Here is a 21,264-nt window from a genome sequence, read left to right on the forward strand (position 1 = left end):
GGCACCCTGCCTTGCCCCAGAAGGCCAGGCAAGCTCTCCTGTCTCACACAGCCTTACGCTATTTTAAGGCTATTCAGTACCATAAGGCCATACGAAAAAGTGCTGTGTCTCATTATCGTCCATTAAGCCTATGAGACAAGGTGACTTATGATGGACGACACGCAGCAGCTTCACACAGGATCTAGTACTAAGATGTTGTTAGTAATCATCTTACTGGCTACATTTAAAGGAGTTTTCGCCATCCAGCTGCTCAGGTCTCACAAATTCCTCCAGAGCTGCGGTGACAGATGAGGCTGCCTGGAGGAGTGAGAAAGGAGAGCGCTGAGCTGCGGGAAATACCCTCGCCCAAGCACTCACTAGGAGTTTACACAAAAACCCAACTAGATGACGCTGAGGAGAGCCACTGCGAACCCCCAGGCAGTGTCCAGGATGGGGCAGAAAGAGGGTATTATGGTCGACATTGCCCTCATTTCCCCGGGATTCCTGGGGCTGTCAAGAGCTACGTGCCTGCGCCGCCGCTCAGTTCAGCTCCCGATGGTGTGGAGGGTCATCGGTAATGAAAACAACACAACCCATCAGCCTTGGAGCCAGATGGGTGTTGAGGGAGGGCAAAAGGAAGAGGGATGAGAGTCTATCGAGGGTGCAGAGAGGATAATGCGTGCTCGTCCATTCCACACCCCACCCACCACCCAGCTCTCTTCTGTTTGCAGTTTGCACTTTTCAGTCATCCCTGTTGACTCCGGAAAGCTACAGGGGCCTTGGGACGTCTTGAAGCACAGTTGCCAAGCCTCTTACTTTTATATCCAGTGAAATATCCAGGAAGAGCTCGTAGGAATCGGAGACCGCGCTGCAGCTCAAGCACGTGACTGGAAGGCAAATCAAAATGGTCAGTGGTAGGGGAAGTCAACTGACTCTGCCGGTTTACATCCTTCCTAACTACCGGTTAGGAATTGTACCAGCCTCACGATCAGCTGTTATCACAGGCAGGCAGAGGGACACAGACAATTCTGCGGAGAGCAATAGTTGTGGAAAAGTACCTCTGGATCTCAGAAAGCCCGCAAATATTTGACGGACAATGGTAGTTGATTGAGAAGCGAAGTCCAAGCTGGAAATAAATGGTAAGGCAGAGAGTTATCTCCTCCAAGTGGTTTGCTTTCTCTAAGAGCCCTGGGCATAGGGTTTCCTTGATGGCAGTACATCAAGGTGTCCAAAGGGCTCGGGAACATTGAAAAGGTAATTTGTTTGCGCTTACTCGCTGCTCCAGCTCAAACAATCTCTCTGCATGGCATCGACAATACAGCGTAAGAAGTCATGGGCGTCTTCCTGCCTGCCGAGCTCGAAATGTTCTCCTATTCCTAAGAAAGAGGAAGTTAGTAGTTCTCTCCTACAAGAATGGAAAAAAAAAAAAAAACCTGTAAAAGCACCTGAAAGGACTTACGTGTGAGAACACGGACGACAGACCAAGGCTCGATGGCGCTGCCTGAGGAATGCATGACCTTGTTAACGTGCGCTTCCATTCTGCACATCATGCAGAAGCCTTTCTGGTGACCTGCAGAGGGAGGGAGGGAGGGAGGGAAGGAAGATACTCGGGTTAGCAAAATACCCATAGCCACAGGAAACCTGATGGAGATCTTGCAGTTATAAGAACAGTCTCCACTCCTCCCAAGGTGCCAATGTCCCAGCAAGCTCAGGACATTTTAGCGCGCAGAAAACATTCTTCAGGGGGACACTAAACTGACATAAGTTTCCTGTGCAGTAAGGAAAGAGGGTTTGAGCTGCAGGAATAGGGACCAAGACCCGGGGCTAGGAAGAGGTGCCTTTCTGAAGATGATCACACCTAGGTAGGACACGTGTCTTCTCAGCATGAGTGTTCCAAGAACACCCACTTGAGGACTGACAAAGAAGGGCTGCTTTTCACCTAAACCAGCTCCCAGATTCTGGGAATCCCTGGGAAGCGCCCGACCAAGTTCCAAGGAGATATTTCGTAAAAGCACTCACACGACTGGCCGTGCTTCCGAGAGAGCAGGTAGTTGGCCAGAGGGGGCGTGTATGCCAGGCACTGCAGGACAGAGTTTAGGTAGCACATGTTCCCCAGGTTGTAGAGCCCTCCTCCAGCTTCCTGTTGTTGCTTCCAGTCCATGCAAATCTCGTCCCGGGGAAAGTGGATCCTCTGTGACGGCTCCATTCCCTCGACAGTGACTGCAGGGAAATGACATTTGAAAAGAGAGGAGACGGTATTGTTGCACGAAAGCAGGTCCAGAAGTCGAGTTCTTTGCAGGGGCACCCAGTACGACCAGATCTCCATCCAACCCAGAAACACTGGGGGAAGCCTAATGCTGCCTGTGAAATTTACTGGTCAAGGAGCAGTTGTGGAAAATAATCCGTTCCACTGCTGACTTTGCCGAAAGTCCAGCAAACAAACCCACACTCTGAATCTTCTGTGCCTCGGGCTAACTTGCTTTCCCTCTCGGGTCTTGAACAGCTCAAGTTTTCCCTTTTCCTGATGGTGACTCGGTGAAAACAAGCAAGTATTCAGCCCAGGAGGCAACCCGGCAGATGTCAGCTCTCTCTACGAGCAACGACAGCTTTCGAAGCCTTGTACTAGGGGCGGGGGCGGTGATAAAATGTGTTTTACTGTGTGTAATCCAGACCACTGGGGTAAGTCTGGCTGCTACCAGGCAAGGCCCCAAAATTCACTCTAGGCTGTCAGCACAGCAACACCCAGGGCTGGAGCACCGGCCACGTCCGTTGCCTTTGGGCATTCCCAAAATCCAAACGGGCTGGTGAAGCCGCTACTGACAGGAGTCGTTCCCCATTGCGGCCATCGCTCCTCTCAGCAACACAGGGGAGAGCTTGGGGTGACAAAGGACGTCAGGCTGCTCTCCAGACAGAGAAGAGCAGCGCCCGTCCCTGATTGCAAAGACATAATTGTAGCTCAACAGAATGAATTTCGAAAACCCCAAAGGAAACCCACAGAACAGCCTCCGCCATCAGAAGCGTGTCAGGGGTACTTGCAGCTGCTGCAGAGCTGCAGGCTGCTGGCCCTACTGTCCCTGTCACAGGACTCCAACTGCCGGCAATTCCAAAGGCCGCTTGGGTACTTTTATCCCGTCTCTAACCTACTCGTATGATCTGTCCTGAAAGTCAACTCGTAATTACCTTTGAAAGAGGATGGCACTTGAGGAGAAGAGGGCAGCACCCGGGAACTGCTTGGTGCAAAGGAGGCACGCAAGCAGCCAGGGAAGGAGCCGTTACCCCGAAGGCCGGCTCAGCCCGACTGGCTTTCGCTGGCCGGCTTCTCAGGAGATCAAGCCCTGGCCCGGTGAGATCACAATCGCCGGGCGGGTGCCGCATCACAGCCCCTTTGTGACACGGGGCCACCCAGGGACGCACGGGTGTGGACTAATTACTAAAACGACCAAAATACAGCGTCGTTCACGCAGGAAGGAAAGGTATGAAATCAAAATAGCGTCGAGGGTAAAATGCGGCTGCAGCTGGTATGCGAAGAATCCACCAGGTCATCTGCGATTCCCGGGACGATATTGCTTGCAGAGCACCACGGGGGGCGAGGTGGGCTGGAGAGCCCACGGTCTCTCCCCGGGATGGTACAGCAGGTACGGGAACGGGGTGGTACCACAGAACTGAGAAGCTGCGCCCTGGCCACCCCGAGCCAACATCCCGTCGGATTTGGATGAAACGCTGTCCTTTGTGCAAACTTTGCTCTTTAGAATGTCATTATAAGACCAAACCACACCTCCGTCCCAAAGGCTACCCGCCTCCAAGGTGCGCCCACCCCTCTTTGAGTCTGCGCCGTGAGTTTTTGTAATCTGTACCTTTAAATGTGCGGCGAGAGAATTCTACACCAATCCTAAGAAAGGTATTTATGACGAGAGGCACTCAAACTCCACCTCAAAGGTAAAAAATAGTATAAAAATAGCCCGGGAAGAGGGGAAGGTGGGGGAAGACACCATCGTGTTGACTTCTGGGACCAGTCGACGGGCTGAGCCTCTCTTTCTAGCCCCTCCCCCCCCCCCCCCGGGACGCCTTTGGGTAAGACTTAAGAACTTAGAAAATCTTTCTAGAGGGTCTCTTTTCTATTTGTCATAGCCTGGCTGCATTGTTTATGACTTTGTTGCGCGCTTTGCATGTACTCTTATTTGCACGTGCTTTGCAGCCAGCATATTTATCACCAGCAATCATATGAACCTCTATGTCTGTCACTTAACTAAACGGTACCATGTGAGTCGCCAGTCGGTTCGGTTTCTCACTGAACGCGACCAAAGAGTGGCCGTGCTAGTTCATGAGCACGACTAGACTGAAGATGCAGTCCACTATTAGTGTATCCAGATCGGAACAGTTTATTCTATTGAACCCGATCGGACTGATAGTGGTGAATTGGTTATCACTCAGGTTTTCTGCCTTAACCGTTTCACGGGACAGGGGGTAGGATTTGTGAATGTGCTGCTCCCTAATGTAGAAGCGAGGGTGTATAAGAAAGAAATGAAGAAGTTATTAGAGGATCCTGTGGGGCCGTTGGAAGAGGTTGAGCAATTTTGGGGACCCAATATACATACATGGGAGGAGATGCAGTCGATGATGGGAATCCTTTTTTCCCCTGACTATTCAACAATATTCAGGAATAGATCCCTCAGGTGCGGCAGGGCAGGAATTACTCAGGGTGAACTTTGTGACTCACTCGTGGCCAGACATCACAATCATGGGCGGTTCAGTGTGACGGATTTGACGGATGCACTTTGGGCCTGCCCCTCAGCTGCGGAAAGGAGGGACTTTTTTGCCTTCGAATGGGGGGATTTGGAAACTGGCAGGAAACAGCAGCTAAGGTGGACTAAGCTATCCCAGGGGTTTACTGAGTCTCCAGATTTGTTCGGACAGGCTTTAGAGGAAATACTGCAACAGTTCCAGGCTCCTCCTGGGATCCAGGTCCTACAATATATAGATGATCTCTCGGTATCTGGATCAACAGAGGGAGCTGTGAGAGCAGCGTCAATTGAATTATTAAATTGCTTAGGGGAAAAGGGCTTAGGAGTGTCTAAAAAGAAGCTACAATTTGTTCAAAAAGAGGTTCTATATTTGGGACATTTGATAAGCGAGGGGAAGCGTAAAATAAGCCCTGATAGGATTACGGGAGTAGTTTCTTTGCCACTGCCTGGGACGAAGAGAGAAATTAGAAAATTGCTAGGACTCTTGGGTTATTGTAGGTTGTGGATTGAAGGAGATACACAAGGTGTTACTAGATTTTTGTATGAAAAATTGTTAGAAGAAAGGCCGGTCTGTTGGGTGGAGACAGAAAAGAAACAATTAGAGGAGCTGAAAAATAAGCTAATTACAGCTCCGGTATTGGAGCTTCCATCTTTACACAAACCATTTTACTTGTTTCTAAACGCGGAGAATGAAGTGGCTCGTGGAGTGTTGGCTCAGGACTGGGGAGGGCAAAAGAAACCCGTGGCTTATCTCTCAAAACTGTTAGATCCTGTGAGTCGAGGGTGGCCGACCTGTAGTATACAGGCAGTAGCTGCCACGGCAGTTTTGGTAGAGGAAAGTAGAAAATGAACGTTTGGAGGTACTATCATTGTGCATACTCCACACTCAGTGAGGAGCGTGTTGAGTCAGAAAGGTGGAAGGTGGTTAGCAGACTCAAGGATGTTGAGATACGAAGCAATGCTGCTGGATCAGATAGATCTCTCATTAGTAACGAATAAAAACATGAATCCCTCACAATTTCTATATGGGGTGGATGTTCAGGAACCAGAACATGACTGTTTAGATTTTAGTAATAATCAAACAAAAATAAGATTTGTTAGATGAACCTTTGCCCTGTGGGGAAAAACTATTTATTGATGGGTCCTCTCGATGCCTAGAAGGGGAAAGAATATCAGGTTATGCAATTATCGATGGCAGAAAGTGGTAGTGTTAGAAAAAGGGAAATGAACTGCTGGGTGGTCAGCGCAAGTCTGTGAACTCTATGCCCCGAAACAGGCGTTGATATATTTGAAAGATAAGGAAGGTACAGCGTACACGGACTCAAAGTATGCATTTGGAGTGGTCCACACATTTGGAAAACTATGGGAAGAAAGAGGGCTTATAAATACAAAAGGGAAGGAGCTAGTATACGAGCAGCTCATCAGAGAAGTTTTAGAAGCCCTGAAGTTCCCCCCCCCCGAAACTGCAATTGTTTATGTGAGGGGACATCAGAGGGGAGTATCAATGGAAATAAGGGGGAATAATTTAGCAGATCGGGCAGCCAGAGAAGCAGCTACAGAGTCATCAGCAGTAGTTTTATTGGCAGTAACACCGGGGGATTATGAGAATTTAGTCCCAAATTTCACAGAACAAGAGGAGAAGGATATACTTAAAATAGGGGGTGAAAAAGATCCAGAAGGAAAATGGACTTTACCAGATGGAAGGCAGATGTTAAACAAAATGTTATCGCGGGAAATTCAGGGGCAATACGAGTGCATAGGAACATTCACGGTGGCTAAACAACTAGTTGATCGATGTCTGATTTGTCAAAAAGTGAACAAAAAGGTAATGAGAGGAAAGGTGGCTGGGGGACGGGAGCCAGCCATACGGCCTTTTCAAAGTCTCCAGGTAGACTTCACAGAGCTACCTCAAATACAAAGGTGGAAGTGTTCGTTGGTATCAGTAGATCACTTAACTCATTGGGTGGAAGCAATCCCCACGCCAAGGGCAACAGCAAGCATGGTACCCAAGGTGTTACTGGAAAACATTATTTCCAGATATGGATTAATAGAAAAAATAGACTCGGACAGAGGAACACATTTCACTTTAAAATTTATACAACTATCTGAAGTCTTAGGGATCGAATGGGCATCGCACACCCCATGGCATCCTCAAGGTTCTGGAAGAGCAGAAAGAATGAATCAAACTTGAAAACAAACCTTGACTAAGTTAATGGTTGAGACTCAGATGTCTTGGATTAAATGCCTGCCGTTGGCCTTATTAAGGATCAATACTCAGCCACGAGCAGACCTGGGAATTCCTCCCTGTGAAATGGAGTTTGGATTACCATGTACGAGTAACGACAGATATTGTCACCCCTGAAGTAGGAGATCAGTATGTCAGAAAGTATGTAATAACAATACCTTAACGAAACTAAGAAAGAAAGGGCTTCTGCCTCAAACACCACCACTGGATTTTAACCTCCACAATGTAAAACCAGGTGATTGGGTATTGATAAATGTGTGGAAAGATCAATCATTAACTCCCGAGTGGGAAGGTGCATTTCAGGTGCTGCTGACCACCGAGACAGCGATCCGAACTAAAGAAAAGGGGTGGACTCCTGCCTCCTGAGGAAAAGGACCGGTGGAAAAGCCTCGGGAGTGGACTGTGGTACCATCGACTGATCAACTACGAGTCACCCTCAAAAGGACTAAGTAAATTCATCAGGAGGGGATTGAATGACTCTTAACCAGTGGTTTGGACTGGGTTCAGAAGTGACACTGTGGAAATTTACTTACTCGCTGTATGGGGAACCACAAAAAGATATCGGGGAAAAAGCTGGTGTTTACCGAGCATTAACTGGTGGACAAGCGTCAGAGTGGCTTTTGGCAATAGACTATGAGCGTTTTGGGTTAGATTTGGCGTTGCTAGAAAATCAACCTAATAGGGTAATACCTTGTCTCGAGTGTATACAGGAATTTCATGAAGCGTGGGTTTTGTGTGAGTGTGAAACGTGTAACCAGGGGTGGCGTTGTATCTCTCGCAGACGGGGAAAAATGTGTTATAACTGTAAGAGGGGCTGTGAGTATAGGGAAGGGGCACGAATCGTAACCTTGATTTGTGAGAAAAAGAGGTTAGTCCCCGAAATTTGGGACGTCCCTGAGAGTCAGTGGAAGGACACTGTCAGAAAGTGCCAAAAAAGGTTTGCTTGGAAACAAGGGAAGTGGCTACAAAGGGGCTGCACCTGAATTGCCTAACTTTTAAAACACGGATTTGTTACATTTCAAAACAGAAGAGGGCAAGACTGGGTTAACCTCTGTGCTCACCACCAGGAAGACCTTTATCTCAGCTGTGGGCTGCAACCCCACAGGCATGAGAGGTGGGAGTATATGTTATACCGGACCTCTGCTAATCATCCGGACATGGTTCGCTTTAATAGCGGCAAATCCGTGCAGCAAGTGCTTTAAACATCGTTACTGCGACCGCGACTATGGGGCCGCATTTACCGTACAGGCTTGGCATGGGGAGCGGAGTTGCATTTCTCACTTCATAAAAAATGTTTTCGAGGCAGTCATCTTTGTGGACCTGGCACCGCGAGCCAGGATGCTGGGGGGGTGCTGCGGGAGGTGAGGGTGCCTTGGCCAGGTCCCACCTCTGCCTTGCCTGCACCCTGCCCGGTGCTGTCTGCACAGCTCCCGCACCCCCCGGCCAGCCCTGCGCTCCCACCCTGAGTAGTGGGACACTCGCTGCCAGAACAGAAGGACCAGGTCTGCCCCCGTCACCCACCCAGCCAGGGGGGGAGGTGGGGTTGGAGACCCCCGGGGCTGCAGGCAGTGACCTGCCAGCCTGGCCGCATCAGCCCAGCCGCCCTCCCGCCTGGCTGCGGGGCTGCCGTGCTGGCGGGAAGCCCGTCCTTGCTGGCAGTAAATGTGTCATCAGATGGTGATAAGGGATAATGAGTCACGAACGCCCACCGCCAGCCAGCCCGGCGGGTCCTGGCGCAGGCTGCAGCGATGATCTGCTCCAACCCGAGCTGCCTCGCTGCTCCTCTGCCTCTCCCCACCTCCAGCCTCATCGACCTGCGTCTTCCCCAGGACACCAAATGATGGAGCATCCCCCCGGCAGCGCTCGCTTGGGGCTGGGGTGACAGTCTCGGGGGTTGGGGTGACAGCTCCGCTCCCCTGGTCCAGCACGGGGACGCGGTGGTGTGTGTCCCCCCTGCCGTGCTCCTGCTTGCAGGTGCTGAGCACTGCCACAGCTCGGCCCACCGCCGTCAGACAGCTTGGCGAGGATGGGGCTGGGGGGCTGCCTGCCAAAACGTGTCCCCCCCGGACTGCAAATAGCAGAAGCTGGGGCTGAGCCAGCTCAGGGTGTGCTGCCAGGAGCAGGAGGAACCTCCAGACTCCTCTTTCCAGTGTGAGTTTTTCCTTTAATCTGGTAATCATTGAGGCGATGGAGTATTAGATCCAGATTTCGAGCTGGTGGTGGTGGTGTCCGTGACAAACATCTCATGCTCTTGTGGAGAGCAAAACCCAGCCCTTGGCTTGTGTTAGCAGGCAGGTGAGGAGCCCTTGAGCACCTTCTCCTCCTCTTCTGCTCCACAAGCGACATTTTGGCACTTTTTGCTCCTCGTCTCCTAACTCCGACCTGTGCAGCCGTGCAAGGGCCCTGGCCTGGAGAAATCCAGGGGTTTGCACCAGACCGTGGCTGTTGCAGGGACAGGAGACAAGTTGTGTTGTGTTTCAAGCGACATCCCCCGAGTAAGCCCAGTGTGAGTGCACGTGGCCGGAGCCCCAGCAGCCGCCCTCCCTCTTCCCTTTCCCTCCAGACCTGCTGAGCGAGCAGGAAAAGCAAAATTTTGCAGGATCCTCATGGACCTGACGCCGAACCAGCTCCAGGAACAAAAGCAGCCCCGGCACATCCTCTCCCACAACCACCGCTGAGGTCCCCAGGGGGGGCCCCAACCCCAAGCGGAAATCCTCCTGACAGAGAAAGCTTTTATTTTCTTTCTGGTTTTGTCTTCTCCAGGGCCGGGCTTGATTATTCCTTTCAGCAACACAAAGTGCTAGAGAGACTCAGCAGCCAGAGATCAATTCTCTCTGCTCTCAGCACAACTTCTCTATGTACAGGGAAGTGGCTTTTTCCACCTTTTGCCCTCCACCATTGAAGAGCAACTAGATATTGCCTGGAAAGAAAACCCAGTTTCTCTCAGCATCAGCATCGGGGTGGGGACGCTGAGCTGCTGCCTCTGCTCCTGCTGCGCTGCCCCTTCTCCTTCAGCACAAAGCGCTGGCTAATGGAGGATGATTTTCTTTCTATGGAACTTGTGAAAATTTATTTCAACAGGCATAATAGGCAAAGGCCTTGTGTTTAAGTGACGGGAACACAGTGGTGGCACACGATATGAAGACTAAATACAGGAGGGATTTAAGATGCTTTGCAATTACGCAGCCAAGTTAAAAAAAAAAAAAAATTAAAAATGAAGAGACTTGTAGAATTTTAAGAGGATGGGGAAGAATCTGGCATGGGATTAAATATTGGGGAAAAGATTAGAAAAGCGAAAAGCAGGAGATGAGAAAAGCCTGAGGGATGAGGCAGACGGACCAGATCAAGGAGAGCTGCCAGCCCGTGGATGAGGACTAGCCCAGGGATGAGCCTCAGCACGCTCCCCGCTGCATCCCAAGACCACATCCCCACACCAGAGCTGCCTCCGGGTCTGCCGTGGCACGAGGCAGAGGCAACCGCCTCCTCCCTGCGGCACCGGGGGCTGCTGATGCCCAGTTGCCCATGGCCATGGATGAACGAGGCAATGGACCCTGGGTACGAGCAGCGGCTCCATTCCTGCTGGGCTCTGTCTCTCTGTCTGACTGTCTGTCTGTCTGTGCAGGCTCGGCGAGGTGGCTGGCTGCCTCAGAGGCCGGGAGGAAGCGCCGGCCCCATCAGAGCCACGCTCGCTTTCACCAGCCGTGGGCTTGATCCTCTCCAGACTGCACAAATTAAGAAATTCTTTGAAACGCCAAAGCACCGCTCGGCAATACCAAGTCAGCCAGCGGCCCCCTTGCTGGGTCAGAGGTACATCTGGGGTTTGGATCACCAGCTTTTATCCACAAAATGAACCCGAGCAAGTTCATAAACTGCAGAACAAAATACTAGAGACTGTGGGCGATTACTGCAGAGACCTCTGGAGTCCTCCCCAGAACGAGGAGCCCCAGAGAGGCTGTCAATGGCCCCCGCTGCTTCTGATCCTGGCTGGCAAATATTAATTCTGCTTTTTCAAGTTGAGAAATTAACTGCTTTGCAACCCCATCCAATTTGAATACTCTAATTAAGCAGTTTCAGCCCTGTTCTCCTCTAAGGACCTTTCCTGGCCAAGCGCTTTAACCCCTTGGCTCCCGCACTGGGCTCCTGGATCAGCTGGCCTCTGAGGGGCTGTTGTTTGGCTCCCTTGGATGACGACGATGGATGCCACACGTTATCCAGGCTGCAGTTTTCCAGGGTGTTGCAAAGACCCTCTCTGGTGCCTGGGTTGCCTCCAAGTGGCCAGGTGCTGTTTCCAGGGGAGCTGGCAGGCTCTGGCATGGAGGACACCCAGCTTTGCACCGTCGGCCTCCCTTGCCAGGAAGGCTGATAAAGTGTCTCATAACGAGCTCACCGTGTCCTCGCTTCGCAGGCAGTTTTGTTAGCTTTTTGCAAATGCAGTCTGGGGAGAAGCTCGGCCTGGCTGGCCGCTGCTCGCAGCTCTGCCAACGCACTTGTCTGGAAAACCTTTCCCTCCGGCCTCAGGTTGATCATCTCCAGAAGCATCTCAGCCCGTGAGCTGCCTCCATCCTTATGAGAGCCTCGTGCCGTGCGGCCGTCGGGGGACACGCGCCCGACACGGGGGCTCTCCGGTGGCTTTGCTGTGCGTGTCCTTTCAGCTGCGGCTGGGGAAAAGCAACGGGTGGGAAAGCAAGGCCATGCCATGCGGAGCGACAATGCCCACGTAGCTCCCACGCACCATGAGTGCTGCCAGGACCCAGTTTGCGTGTGGGTGCATCCCGTGCCAGCCAGGAGGGATGCTCCGGGTTGCCCCGTGGAAAGAGGCACCAGCATTTCAGCGGGAACGTCCCCGCGTCACCAAGCCAGGCTGTCCCAGGGCTGGAGATGGGATGCACAGCAGTTGTACTGGTCTCAGGTCATCGCACAACCTGGCAGCACCCGGCCGGGGGATTCAGCACGCTTTAATGAGCTCAGCACTGGAGTCTGCACGGAGGAATTAACAGCTCAGGATAATACTTGTCACTTTACTATGGGAAAACCGTCAAACGAAAAGTAATTTATTAAAAAGAAGAAAGAAATATTTTTGCTTATTAAGATCAACATCATATTAAAGTATTTCTCCATACTCCACTTGGGTTGGATTTTACGTTTTCTCCCTCTCTTTCCCTCCAACGGGAGTAAAGCAGAGGGTTTCACTCTAATGAATCGTTGGTTGCTTCATTTTGCTAGCGCATTTCATGCACAAGTTTGCACATTTCTGTAGCATTTGAATTGCAAATGGTGCAGGAATATGATAAAAAAAGGAAAACCCATGGAATTTTAAAAGCGAAGGGGAATTCTTCTGTTAGACATCAGTTTAAAATTGCTTCATTTTCAAAAATTAAAAAAAAAAAAATGTCTTGACAGTGTATTTACCTTCCCTCCTCCTTTCTTTTCATTTAAAGCAATAGGTTTGGTTTCATTGTTCACTGTTGCCTTCTGGCTTTTGAGCCTTAAGGAGCTCTATTTTCAGTTTTACTCTACTAAAGTGTTGGCTAGAAACTTTAAAATATGTACGTGTATATATTTCTAGGGAGATGCTGTCACACGTGCTGGCGATTTGACAAGGTTAGATCACCCGTCCCCTCAACTTTGCAGAAATTCATGGAAGCTGGTACCCAAGGAGAGTGCTCCGTGCTGGCATCATGTCGTGCGTGTGGAGGATGAGCCACTTTTTGGGAGCCGCGGAGCTGCTCGACATCTGGAGAAAACAGGAAGAGGACCGACCTGTGAAACCAACTTTCTGGGTGCGAGATGTTGAGCTTGCAGGCAGGAGATGCAGCATCTGAGGGGGGTAACCAGGAGACAGGGCTGGTGCAGAGGTGAGGGGCTGCAGGCTGTCAGCGTGGCAGGGTGTAGCAACAACATCTTCCCCTGAGGTGCTGCTCGTCAGCACCAACCAGCTCCTGGGCCAAGCTCTTCTAAATGGTCAGTGATCTGGTACCACGCCTGGGGACCAAAGTGAGATGCTTCTCCACCCAGAAATCCCAATAACCTCCTTGTTGTATCAATTATAATTCAGTGTACCCCCACTTCTGCCCCAGAATCGGTAATTGCTTTGGAAAATGTCCTTTACCTTTTTTTTTTTTTTTTTTCTTGTCAGCTTGCCTTTTGGTGCTGCTAAAGTAATGGCCAAAAGCTGATGGCTGGCAGAAAATAAGAAATTTCTGAGAAAGGTTCCTCAGAATTTGCCTCTGAGTCATCTCTATGTTGTCAGGAAAAGCTGGCAAAGAAGAAAAGTATCTCCACAGGTTGTACTGCCTGAAACGGCCCCAGAATTAGGAGCCTGGGCCAGGTGAACACATCTGATCCCTACATCGTATTTCACTGTAATCTGACAGAGCTGAAATCGAAAGCTGTCATTACGGTTACGCAACTGGTATGACAGGACCTCCTCAAAAGAGCGGCATGTGAGAGCAGCCCCCAGTGCTCGGGCAGCCGTACAAGCCCTGAGGAGCCTGTCCCTACCCTGCAGCTTACACACTGAACACCATAAGGCACAATAAGTGGATTAGCAAAACCGCTGGAAGAGGCGGAGAAGAAACAACACTAGGTCTTAAGCTGGTTTTGCATGTATTTACACAAATGATGTGCGCAGCTAGACGGTAGCGTACGTGAAATCCAGGCTACCCCTGCTGCATACCTAGCCAGCTGCCTTCACTCAGCAGCCTGCTGCAGGCTTTCTGGAAGAGAAGAGCTTGGTCTATGCCTCCGGCAGCCACAGCAGCAAGCCGGTTGGTAACGACAGCGTGGACAGGCTGAAAGAAGCAGCAGCAGCGGCCACTCCATGGCTGGGGGGGCTTTGGCGGGTGGGGAGGCAGTGCAGCCCTACTCTGGCATCTGTAGGAGATGCTCCAGACTCCTCACTCCCTCCAGAGCTTGGGGACGCTCCTCTGTCACCTCTCGGGGCTGGCTCTGCAGGGCAGGGTGCTGCCGGCCATCCCTCCCGCGTCCCTGTCGGACACAGCACCGGGCAGGATCCGTCTCTCGCGTTGGTGAGAGGGAGATTGCAATTATTCCTGGCCCTCGCTTCTGCCATCTGTTCATTCCCTGAACATCCCTGCAGGATCTGTGTCTTAGCAGGTTAATTTAATAAGAGCCTGCTTTACTGTTACCGGCTGAGGGCATGGCATAGAGCAGCTGAGTCCATCAACAGCACAGAGCCGCTCTGGCAGCAATCAAGTCCTGCCCAGATGCTCATTTGGGAGTTTTGTTTTGCTGAGAGGGCAAACCCTCTTGGGGCAGCACCGAGGACCGAGCCCTGCGCCTTTCTCCTTGGCAGGAGCTGGGGAGAAAGTGGCAGCCAAGATCAGGCCTTTGACCCGGGATGTGCCGCACCTCACCAGGACGGAGATGGTGACAGCAAGGGAGCGGCGGAGGGGCAGTATCGGCAGGAGGTGCCCTGCGTGGCCGGCTCAGGGCTTGGCCATTTATGGCAGAAGTAGCTATTGCCATCCAGAGTTTCAAAAACCTTTTACATCACCAGCTAATTTTGTGGCTCCAAGTACATGGTGGCATACAAGGCGGTGAAAGAGCTGTGCAAACTGTTTAATGAAGGGAATGACTCGTCCTAAGGATCGGCCCTTTTTTAATTTTTTTTTTCAGCTGTAGACAGGTATGGCCAGGTATAAGGTGCTGTGAGTTGGGAAATAAATCTCCGGGAGTCCAAACTGATCCTGATTATGCACCTGAAGGAAAAAAGTCCAGGTTCCCAATCCTGCGCCCACCTGCTTGGACTGCCCGCTCAGCCCAAGAGTGAGGCATTGTTGGTTAAGTGGAATTCCACAAAAAAATATTAGTTTTTCCTTCCCCTTTCCCCGCAGCTGTGCTCTTTGCTCCGATTCATCTCCCTTAGTCACTCCTCCACCCATGGCAAACATAATGGGCCAGCAGTGCCACAAAGACATGCACATAATGAACCTAAGTGACCGTGTAATCTCATTATTGTCACCCTCATCCTCCCTTGCCCCTTTTCTCCCTCCCCCCATTTGTCACTGTCACCGACTGTGTCACAGTTAAAATTAGCTGGGAAGCTCCTCTGCAAGGGACTGCATCGTCGTCCTTTTTTCCTGAGCACCTTGAATGCATTAGGTACTTTGCAACTACTTATGATTTATAATAGGGTTGAAGTAGTAGGAGGCAGCCTGTTTTAATGCTCACCTTTTTACATTTTCGAGCTGATTCACCAGCCACATGAGTATCTTCCATCCAGGCACATCTACCTCATGCCAGCAACTCACTTGACAAGACAATTGTGGAGGCAATGACAAAGGAAGGAGGGTTATTACTTTACTGTAATAAAGAAGAGTGACTCTAATTTAATGTAACTTATATAATTCTGGTGGCTAAATGTCCTCTGAGCTAAGTGTTCTCACTGAGCTTTCCCTATAATGGACAGACTCTCTTTATAGGAAGAAAGTTAATAAAACGATGGTACTTTTGGAAACAGCCACAAGCAGAGGCACCTCTACAGCATATTTTCTGTGGCTTTGGGTGATGCTTAGCCTTGACCTGGCACCTCTCTGGGACCCGCTGGAGGTGCAGGACACACGCAACACAGCCAGCCAGCCGTGTCTGCCCCAGACTTCCAATCACACGGGTGATGCACAGAGGACAGGGACAAGTCCCGGCGCTCACTTATCTCCCGAAATTCAGCAGACAGCGGTGAAGCAGCAGTCTGGTGCCCAGAAACCAAAACCTGGTTGTATCAGAGGGAAGCTTCTCCTCTGGGTGGGGGCGCTTTGGGCTATACGATGGAGTCGGGTTCGAAGTGACCGGAGGGATTTTATTTCAGAAGGCAGGCTCCTTTTTTAGTTCCTTCCTCTGAACAAGGAGAAGGGGGGGGGGGGGGGGGGGGGGGGAAGTGTGAAGCGCCGGTTTTGGGGGGGCTTTTCGTGCCAAAGGGAGCAAAGGGGAGGAAAGCAAAACCTCTGCCCGAGCACCCCGGCAGCCCGATGCGGCGGCTCCTGCCGCAGCCGTGGAGGTGCGAGGGTACAGCTCAGCGGCGGGAGGCGGACAGAGCAGCTTTTGTCAGCCCGCCCGAGCTACAGGCCGCTTCCAGGCACGGCCAGGGTGTCGGTGCGCGCCCCCCCCCAGCCCTCCTCCGCGCCGCTGAACCCCACGGGGAGCTCAGGGCTGAGTTTTCCTGGAGCTCACAAGCACCGAGCACGAGTTGGCCAACGCGCTCCTGGAAAGAAAGAAGAAGATAAGATTGTAGAAGGAGCCAGGAGGTGTGCCGAAGGTGTTGAAACCGGCAGCTGTGTGGATAAAAAGGGGGTTTGAAACTTAAACAATTTGGTGAGCCTTGATGGAGCTGCGACTCCTTGGCCACCCCAGCGCTGCATTTGCTCTCTCACCTTAATAAAGATTCATTAATCCATATTTGGATGTGATTTGCCTTAATCTACCTGTAACAAAATTTGGTGCCGTGACTCGGATCCAGACAGCTGACTCGGAATTCAACTCTGGGAGGGCACCCCCATCCTTGGATGGTCCCAGGGGGAATCCCGACCAGGCTCACCTGGATTTTCCGAACCGAGATAGGAGAGCAAAGAGGATACGGGGTGGGGGATTGGACTCCCCGGTAACACCCCAAGACAGCCGTTCCCTGTAATATTTGTGCACGAAGACTGAACGAAGACTCTGGACTGAGTGAGTATATTGCGATACCGTTCAGCTGGGGACTGGGTACCCGGAGTGTGAGTGACTGAGACGTCCACCGGACTTCGGAGTCCAAGGGGCGAAGCGAGCGTGGACCTCCCATTAGTGCGGTTCCCACTGCCCGCGAGGGCGTGGGCCACGGACGGGGGAAAGCGAGTGACTCGTGTGACAGAAGGCACTGCCGGAAGATGGGCCAGAGCAAAAGTAAGGCTGCTGGCACCATACAGAATAAGCAGGGTGGGGGTGGTGAACTCCCTAAAATACCTCCAGATAGTCCGTTAGGGCTTATGATTCAGCCTTGGGATAGTTCCCCCCTCCTGAAGAAAAAAAAAAATAAAGTATAGTTTACAGTTTAAGAACAAAATTAACTTTGTATGTAACTCCTACAATGATAGATTCATTGTTAACTAATTATATTAAGTTGTTGTTGCTATGGCAACAAAACTACAACATGGCTACCTTTGTATACATTATTTGTGAAATTTTCACATGTAAATTAAAAGTGATGTGTAACAGTATGAGCTTGTTAAAGGTACAGTTCGATACTGTCAGATAAAGATATGATTGAATATTTTTAAAATCCCAAAGTCCCATGTGAACGCTGAATTTGTGTCTTTAAGGTCACTCTTTCAGTCAAGAAGTTTACAACACATGGATTTAGAGTCAGGTTTTATAGCTTGTAGAAATTGTTGTGTGGCAAGGGTTATTCCACAGTATTTTCACTTCGAAAACGCGACAACCTGTATTTACGACGTAGTGACCGGTCTTGCTTTCATTTCACGTTCATTCACACGGTGGGAATTCAGAATTAATCCGTTTCCGTACTGTAGCTCTGCCTGCGATTTTCTTTTCTCCAGAAATTGAGCACTCACGCGATTATGTTACGATCAGGGCTAAATAATTAAGCATATAACTATTTTAATACTAATTTATATTAGCAAAAACTGTACATAAGAAAAAAAAAAAATATTGTGGAATGACCCTGTAACAGTGTTGAAGATACAAATATGCTGCAGTTAAACTGATTCAGTTAGTGTACGAATGTGTGAGACACACCTTTTTTGCACTTATGTACATAGTCCACGAAAGAAATCCTTGGAACTTATTTTGAATATTAAAAGTCTGTAATAATACAGGAAAAGTTTGTAAAAGAGATAGGTATTACTAAGGCTTTGAAAAGGAGGAGTTTTTTGCTATAAAACTTATCTGAAAGCATGATGTTGCTTTGCTGTTGTAAAAGCTTTGTAGTTTGCCATAGCTTATTATACAGCAGACTGATAACAGGTCAGCTCCAACCTGCAGCACGGAGAAATGGGAAACAGTGCTTAATTAATTAGTAAGGTCACTAGCAAAGATTTGATTTACTTTTGTTCTTTTTTAATCGGCCTAGATTTCCAAACACACCCTAGGTCATGTTTCTGATAGGTTGTGTTCTCGGTGAATCCTGTGAGGACTGACGGGTCCGTGGCGGCAGGCACACATTTTTCCTAGCACCTAATCCTATTTCTAGCTGGAAGTGTTTATCCGTTAGAGGTGACTGTCACTGCAGCGAGCGTTTTAAATCCCAGAGGGAATTTGAAATGTCGCGACTTAGCGTTTTGGTGGGTTTTTTTGGTTTTGGTTTGTTTTTTTTTTTATTGCTGGGGGAGGTTTTTTTCAGCTTTGTGGGACAAGGGAGGGGACTGATGAGCAGGGGATGGACGGGGCCGGTTGCCTCTGCTGCCCGGCGTCCCTCCGCGGGACAAGCGCTGCCCGGTTGCTGCCTCCCGCACGCTGCCGGAGGAGCGCCGGGGCGGGGGGGTGGGAGCTGGGCACGGCCAGCTCGGGGCTTCTGGCCGGGGTTAGCGAGCCCCGTGGCGTTGCCCCCCGAGGCCGAGCGCGGCCCTGCTCCCCCAGCCTGCTGAGCAGCATCGTGGTTCCCTTCCCGCGGTGCTGGGGGGGCTGCCAGCGCTCTGCAGGCCCCGGGGAGGGGGCTGGTTCCGGAGAAGCTCAAGCGCCTGTCTTGACCCATTTATTTTTGATTGGAACAAGTCAATGGGTTTGGTTTGGGTTGGGGTTTTTTTGTTTGTTTCTTTTGGTTTTTTTTTTGGTTTTTTTTTTTTTTTCCCCAAAACCCAAGCCCCAGATTTGCTTCAGCAAGGCGGCCGGTTTCACCGGGAGGCTGGTCCCGACTCGAGCAGCGAGCCGAGCGCCCCAGAGCAGAGCGGGTGGGGTGGTGGCACCCGATGTCACTGTCTCCCTTTCCTGCCCGTTGCGGGGTCGGGGGCTGAGGTGTCGCTGCCGAGTGCCAGACCTGCTCTCCGGCCGCCGCTGGAGGAGCCGGTGACGCCAGCCCGCATTGCTCCACCGGGTCCGTTCAAGCAGGGGGGTTGCTGAACCGGAGCCGTAGCGTCGTGCGGTCCCAGCGTCTTTAAAAATGGGGGGAAAAAAAAAAAAAAAAAAATCAGGTGTCGCCTCTCTTCGTGGGTGTCACAATAACTTAGATTTTAATAGGAACTAATCGGCTAATTCTAGCCACCGTGCTATTAAGGCTTCCCTTTGCTGCAACCAATTTCTATAACCAAGCTCTTTCACATTTCTAGGATTATGAGAGAAAAATATTTTGCACTATGTGAAACGAATCGTAGCTGGCCAAACTTTTCGTGGGGCTATGAGCATGATCATGACAACACTGCTAAAATCTTTGCTAGTGATCTTTACTGACATCCTCTATCATCAAAAATAATTCTATATATGCCTCTCAAAAGAGATATTTAAACATGCAAAAATAACACAACTATTAAATAAAACGAAGTTATTTTTCCAAACACACAACAGAGAGAATTACCTGACACCGAATTACAAGGTTCCAGTTCTTTATTACTGTACACAGATGCTATTTGATAGTGGTGGAAGCCAAATGATTTTGTTGCCATGGCTTTTGTATCCTAGCAGATGAGGGGATGATAAGACCATTCTTAGATTGGATTATGGGATTTTTTTTTTTTCTTTCCAATGAGCTTTGTTTTAATTATATTTCTATTTTAAATCATGAAAATAAACCAAGACTCCCCACACTATTATATCACCTGACAACAGATCGCTATTTTTTTTTAGAGAGAATTGTATTTTAGGCAATCACTGAAATCAAAGAGAATGTTCTCCTAAATTGTCAATTTTTAATTTAAATATATAAAACATTTATACTGTACTGTGTAAAGTAGATCTTTGAAGCACATTCTTTCCGTAGGCATTTCTGGTAAAACAAAGTAAGGGAAACATTAGATATCAATTTAATGGTATAGTTTAGAAAATATATACAAACAATTACAGTTAGCCCTGTGGAATTGTAAGAAATTAAAATATCATCAGATCCAGACAGGCGTAGACTAATGCAATATTTCAGTTCCATAACATGATAGTTCATTCCCTCAACTGCTACCAACAGGGTGTACGCTTTGAATTTATTTTTCTTTTTGCCACGTTATATTGCTGTAGTGCTTGTACGTGCTTTAGAAATGTGCATAATGCTACTCATTTTAGTATGTTACTTCTATATTGTTATTGTTTATTTTTTGATCTTTTAATAAAGTGTATAAAATTCTTGGTTATGTTTTTTATGGATCCATATCTACACATTAATAGGAGTTTATTTTAAAAACTTTTCAAGTTCCAGTTTATTAGTCCCAAACTTCAAAGGTTCTGATGTAAAAATAATAACTAATGGATTTGATTCAATGTTATATCTAAAGTGTAGAACAACGGAATAAATTTCTTTCCAGAAAATACCTTCAGTATTTTGAATTCTGTAGCCAGTGCCTCCTTTTTATTGGATGCATTCGGCCTATCATATTAAAGTTACTAACACAAGAAAGACATTTGTATTTTAGAAAAATAAAAAGTAAAACTTTCCAGATGCTGCCTTTTGGTTTCTCTTGTGCCTTAGACCTTCTGAGACACACGTGATGTGGTATGCTCGGTTTGTATTTTTCCACGCTTCCTTTCTGACCCTATCTGTGTCGTGATTAGCGAGGAGATCAGAGCTGTGCGTTTGGAGATGACCGTGAAGAATAAATTGCCTATCACTCAAAGGCCTGCAGCTTTTGTAGCACGGTGATGTGTGTATTAATTTTTCTCTTTCAGCATTTGTGTCAGATACCGTTTTGAACGTCCCAGTGCAATAATACAGCAGCGAGCTCCCTTTGGCAGCGGCCCCGGATTCCGCGGCTCTCCCGCGCCGCGGCACGGCCGAGCTCGCTCGAGGCTTCAGATTGCTCCTCGCCGAGTCTGTCTGTGACCTTGTGTAGGTTTAGAGGTGAGAAAACGGGGGGCTGTTACCCTTCGGCTCGGGGTCGCCCCTCGCTCCTTCTGAACTCGAGCTTCTCCCGGCCGGTCTCCACGCGTGTCGGGTGCAGCTGGAGGCCCCGAGCCCCCCCGGGAGCGTGGCCGTGCCGGGCTGCAGCCTCGCTCGGCTCGTGGGCGGCAGAAGACGGCGGCAGGGAGGCCCCGAAGATGTGAGTAACTAAACCCCACTAACGTCCAGGCTGCTGCGACCCGGGGGACACCGAGGTGTGTGGGGGGGGGGGGGGCCGAGCCCAGGTGATGTGACGAGGGAGGGGAGCGAGG

General features: G+C 49.8%; 1 protein-coding gene across 1 annotated transcript; it reads right to left on the reverse strand.

Annotated features, from left to right (window-relative positions):
* Window positions 1-210: 210 nt before the first annotated feature.
* On the reverse strand, window positions 211-2,185 carry LOC122154862 (ubiquitin carboxyl-terminal hydrolase 42-like). Its single transcript, XM_042807558.1, has 6 exons — window positions 1,999-2,185; window positions 1,451-1,549; window positions 1,253-1,349; window positions 1,038-1,105; window positions 796-866; window positions 211-297 (listed from the first exon to the last, which is right to left on the reverse strand). Exons 1-6 carry the CDS (start codon window positions 2,183-2,185, stop codon window positions 211-213), a joined length of 609 nt encoding a protein of 202 aa, XP_042663492.1.
* Between the last annotated feature and the right edge of the window lie 19,079 nt (window positions 2,186-21,264).

The sequence above is a fragment of the Tyto alba genome, unplaced genomic scaffold (genome assembly GCF_018691265.1).
Source record: "Tyto alba isolate M040663 unplaced genomic scaffold, T.alba_DEE_v4.0 Super-Scaffold_5, whole genome shotgun sequence".
Lineage (NCBI taxonomy): Eukaryota > Metazoa > Chordata > Aves > Strigiformes > Tytonidae > Tyto > Tyto alba.

Coding starts and splice junctions, on each gene's coding strand:
- LOC122154862 (XM_042807558.1), bottom strand. CDS start 2,185: ATGGAGCCGTCACAGAGGATCCACTTTCCCCGGGACGAGATTTGCATG. Junction 1,550..1,998: donor TCGGAAGCACGGCCAGTCGT/GTGAGTGCTTTT, acceptor CTCCCTCTGCAG/GTCACCAGAAAGGCTTCTGC. Junction 298..795: donor ATATTTCACTGGATATAAAA/GTAAGAGGCTTG, acceptor TCACTCCTCCAG/GCAGCCTCATCTGTCACCGC.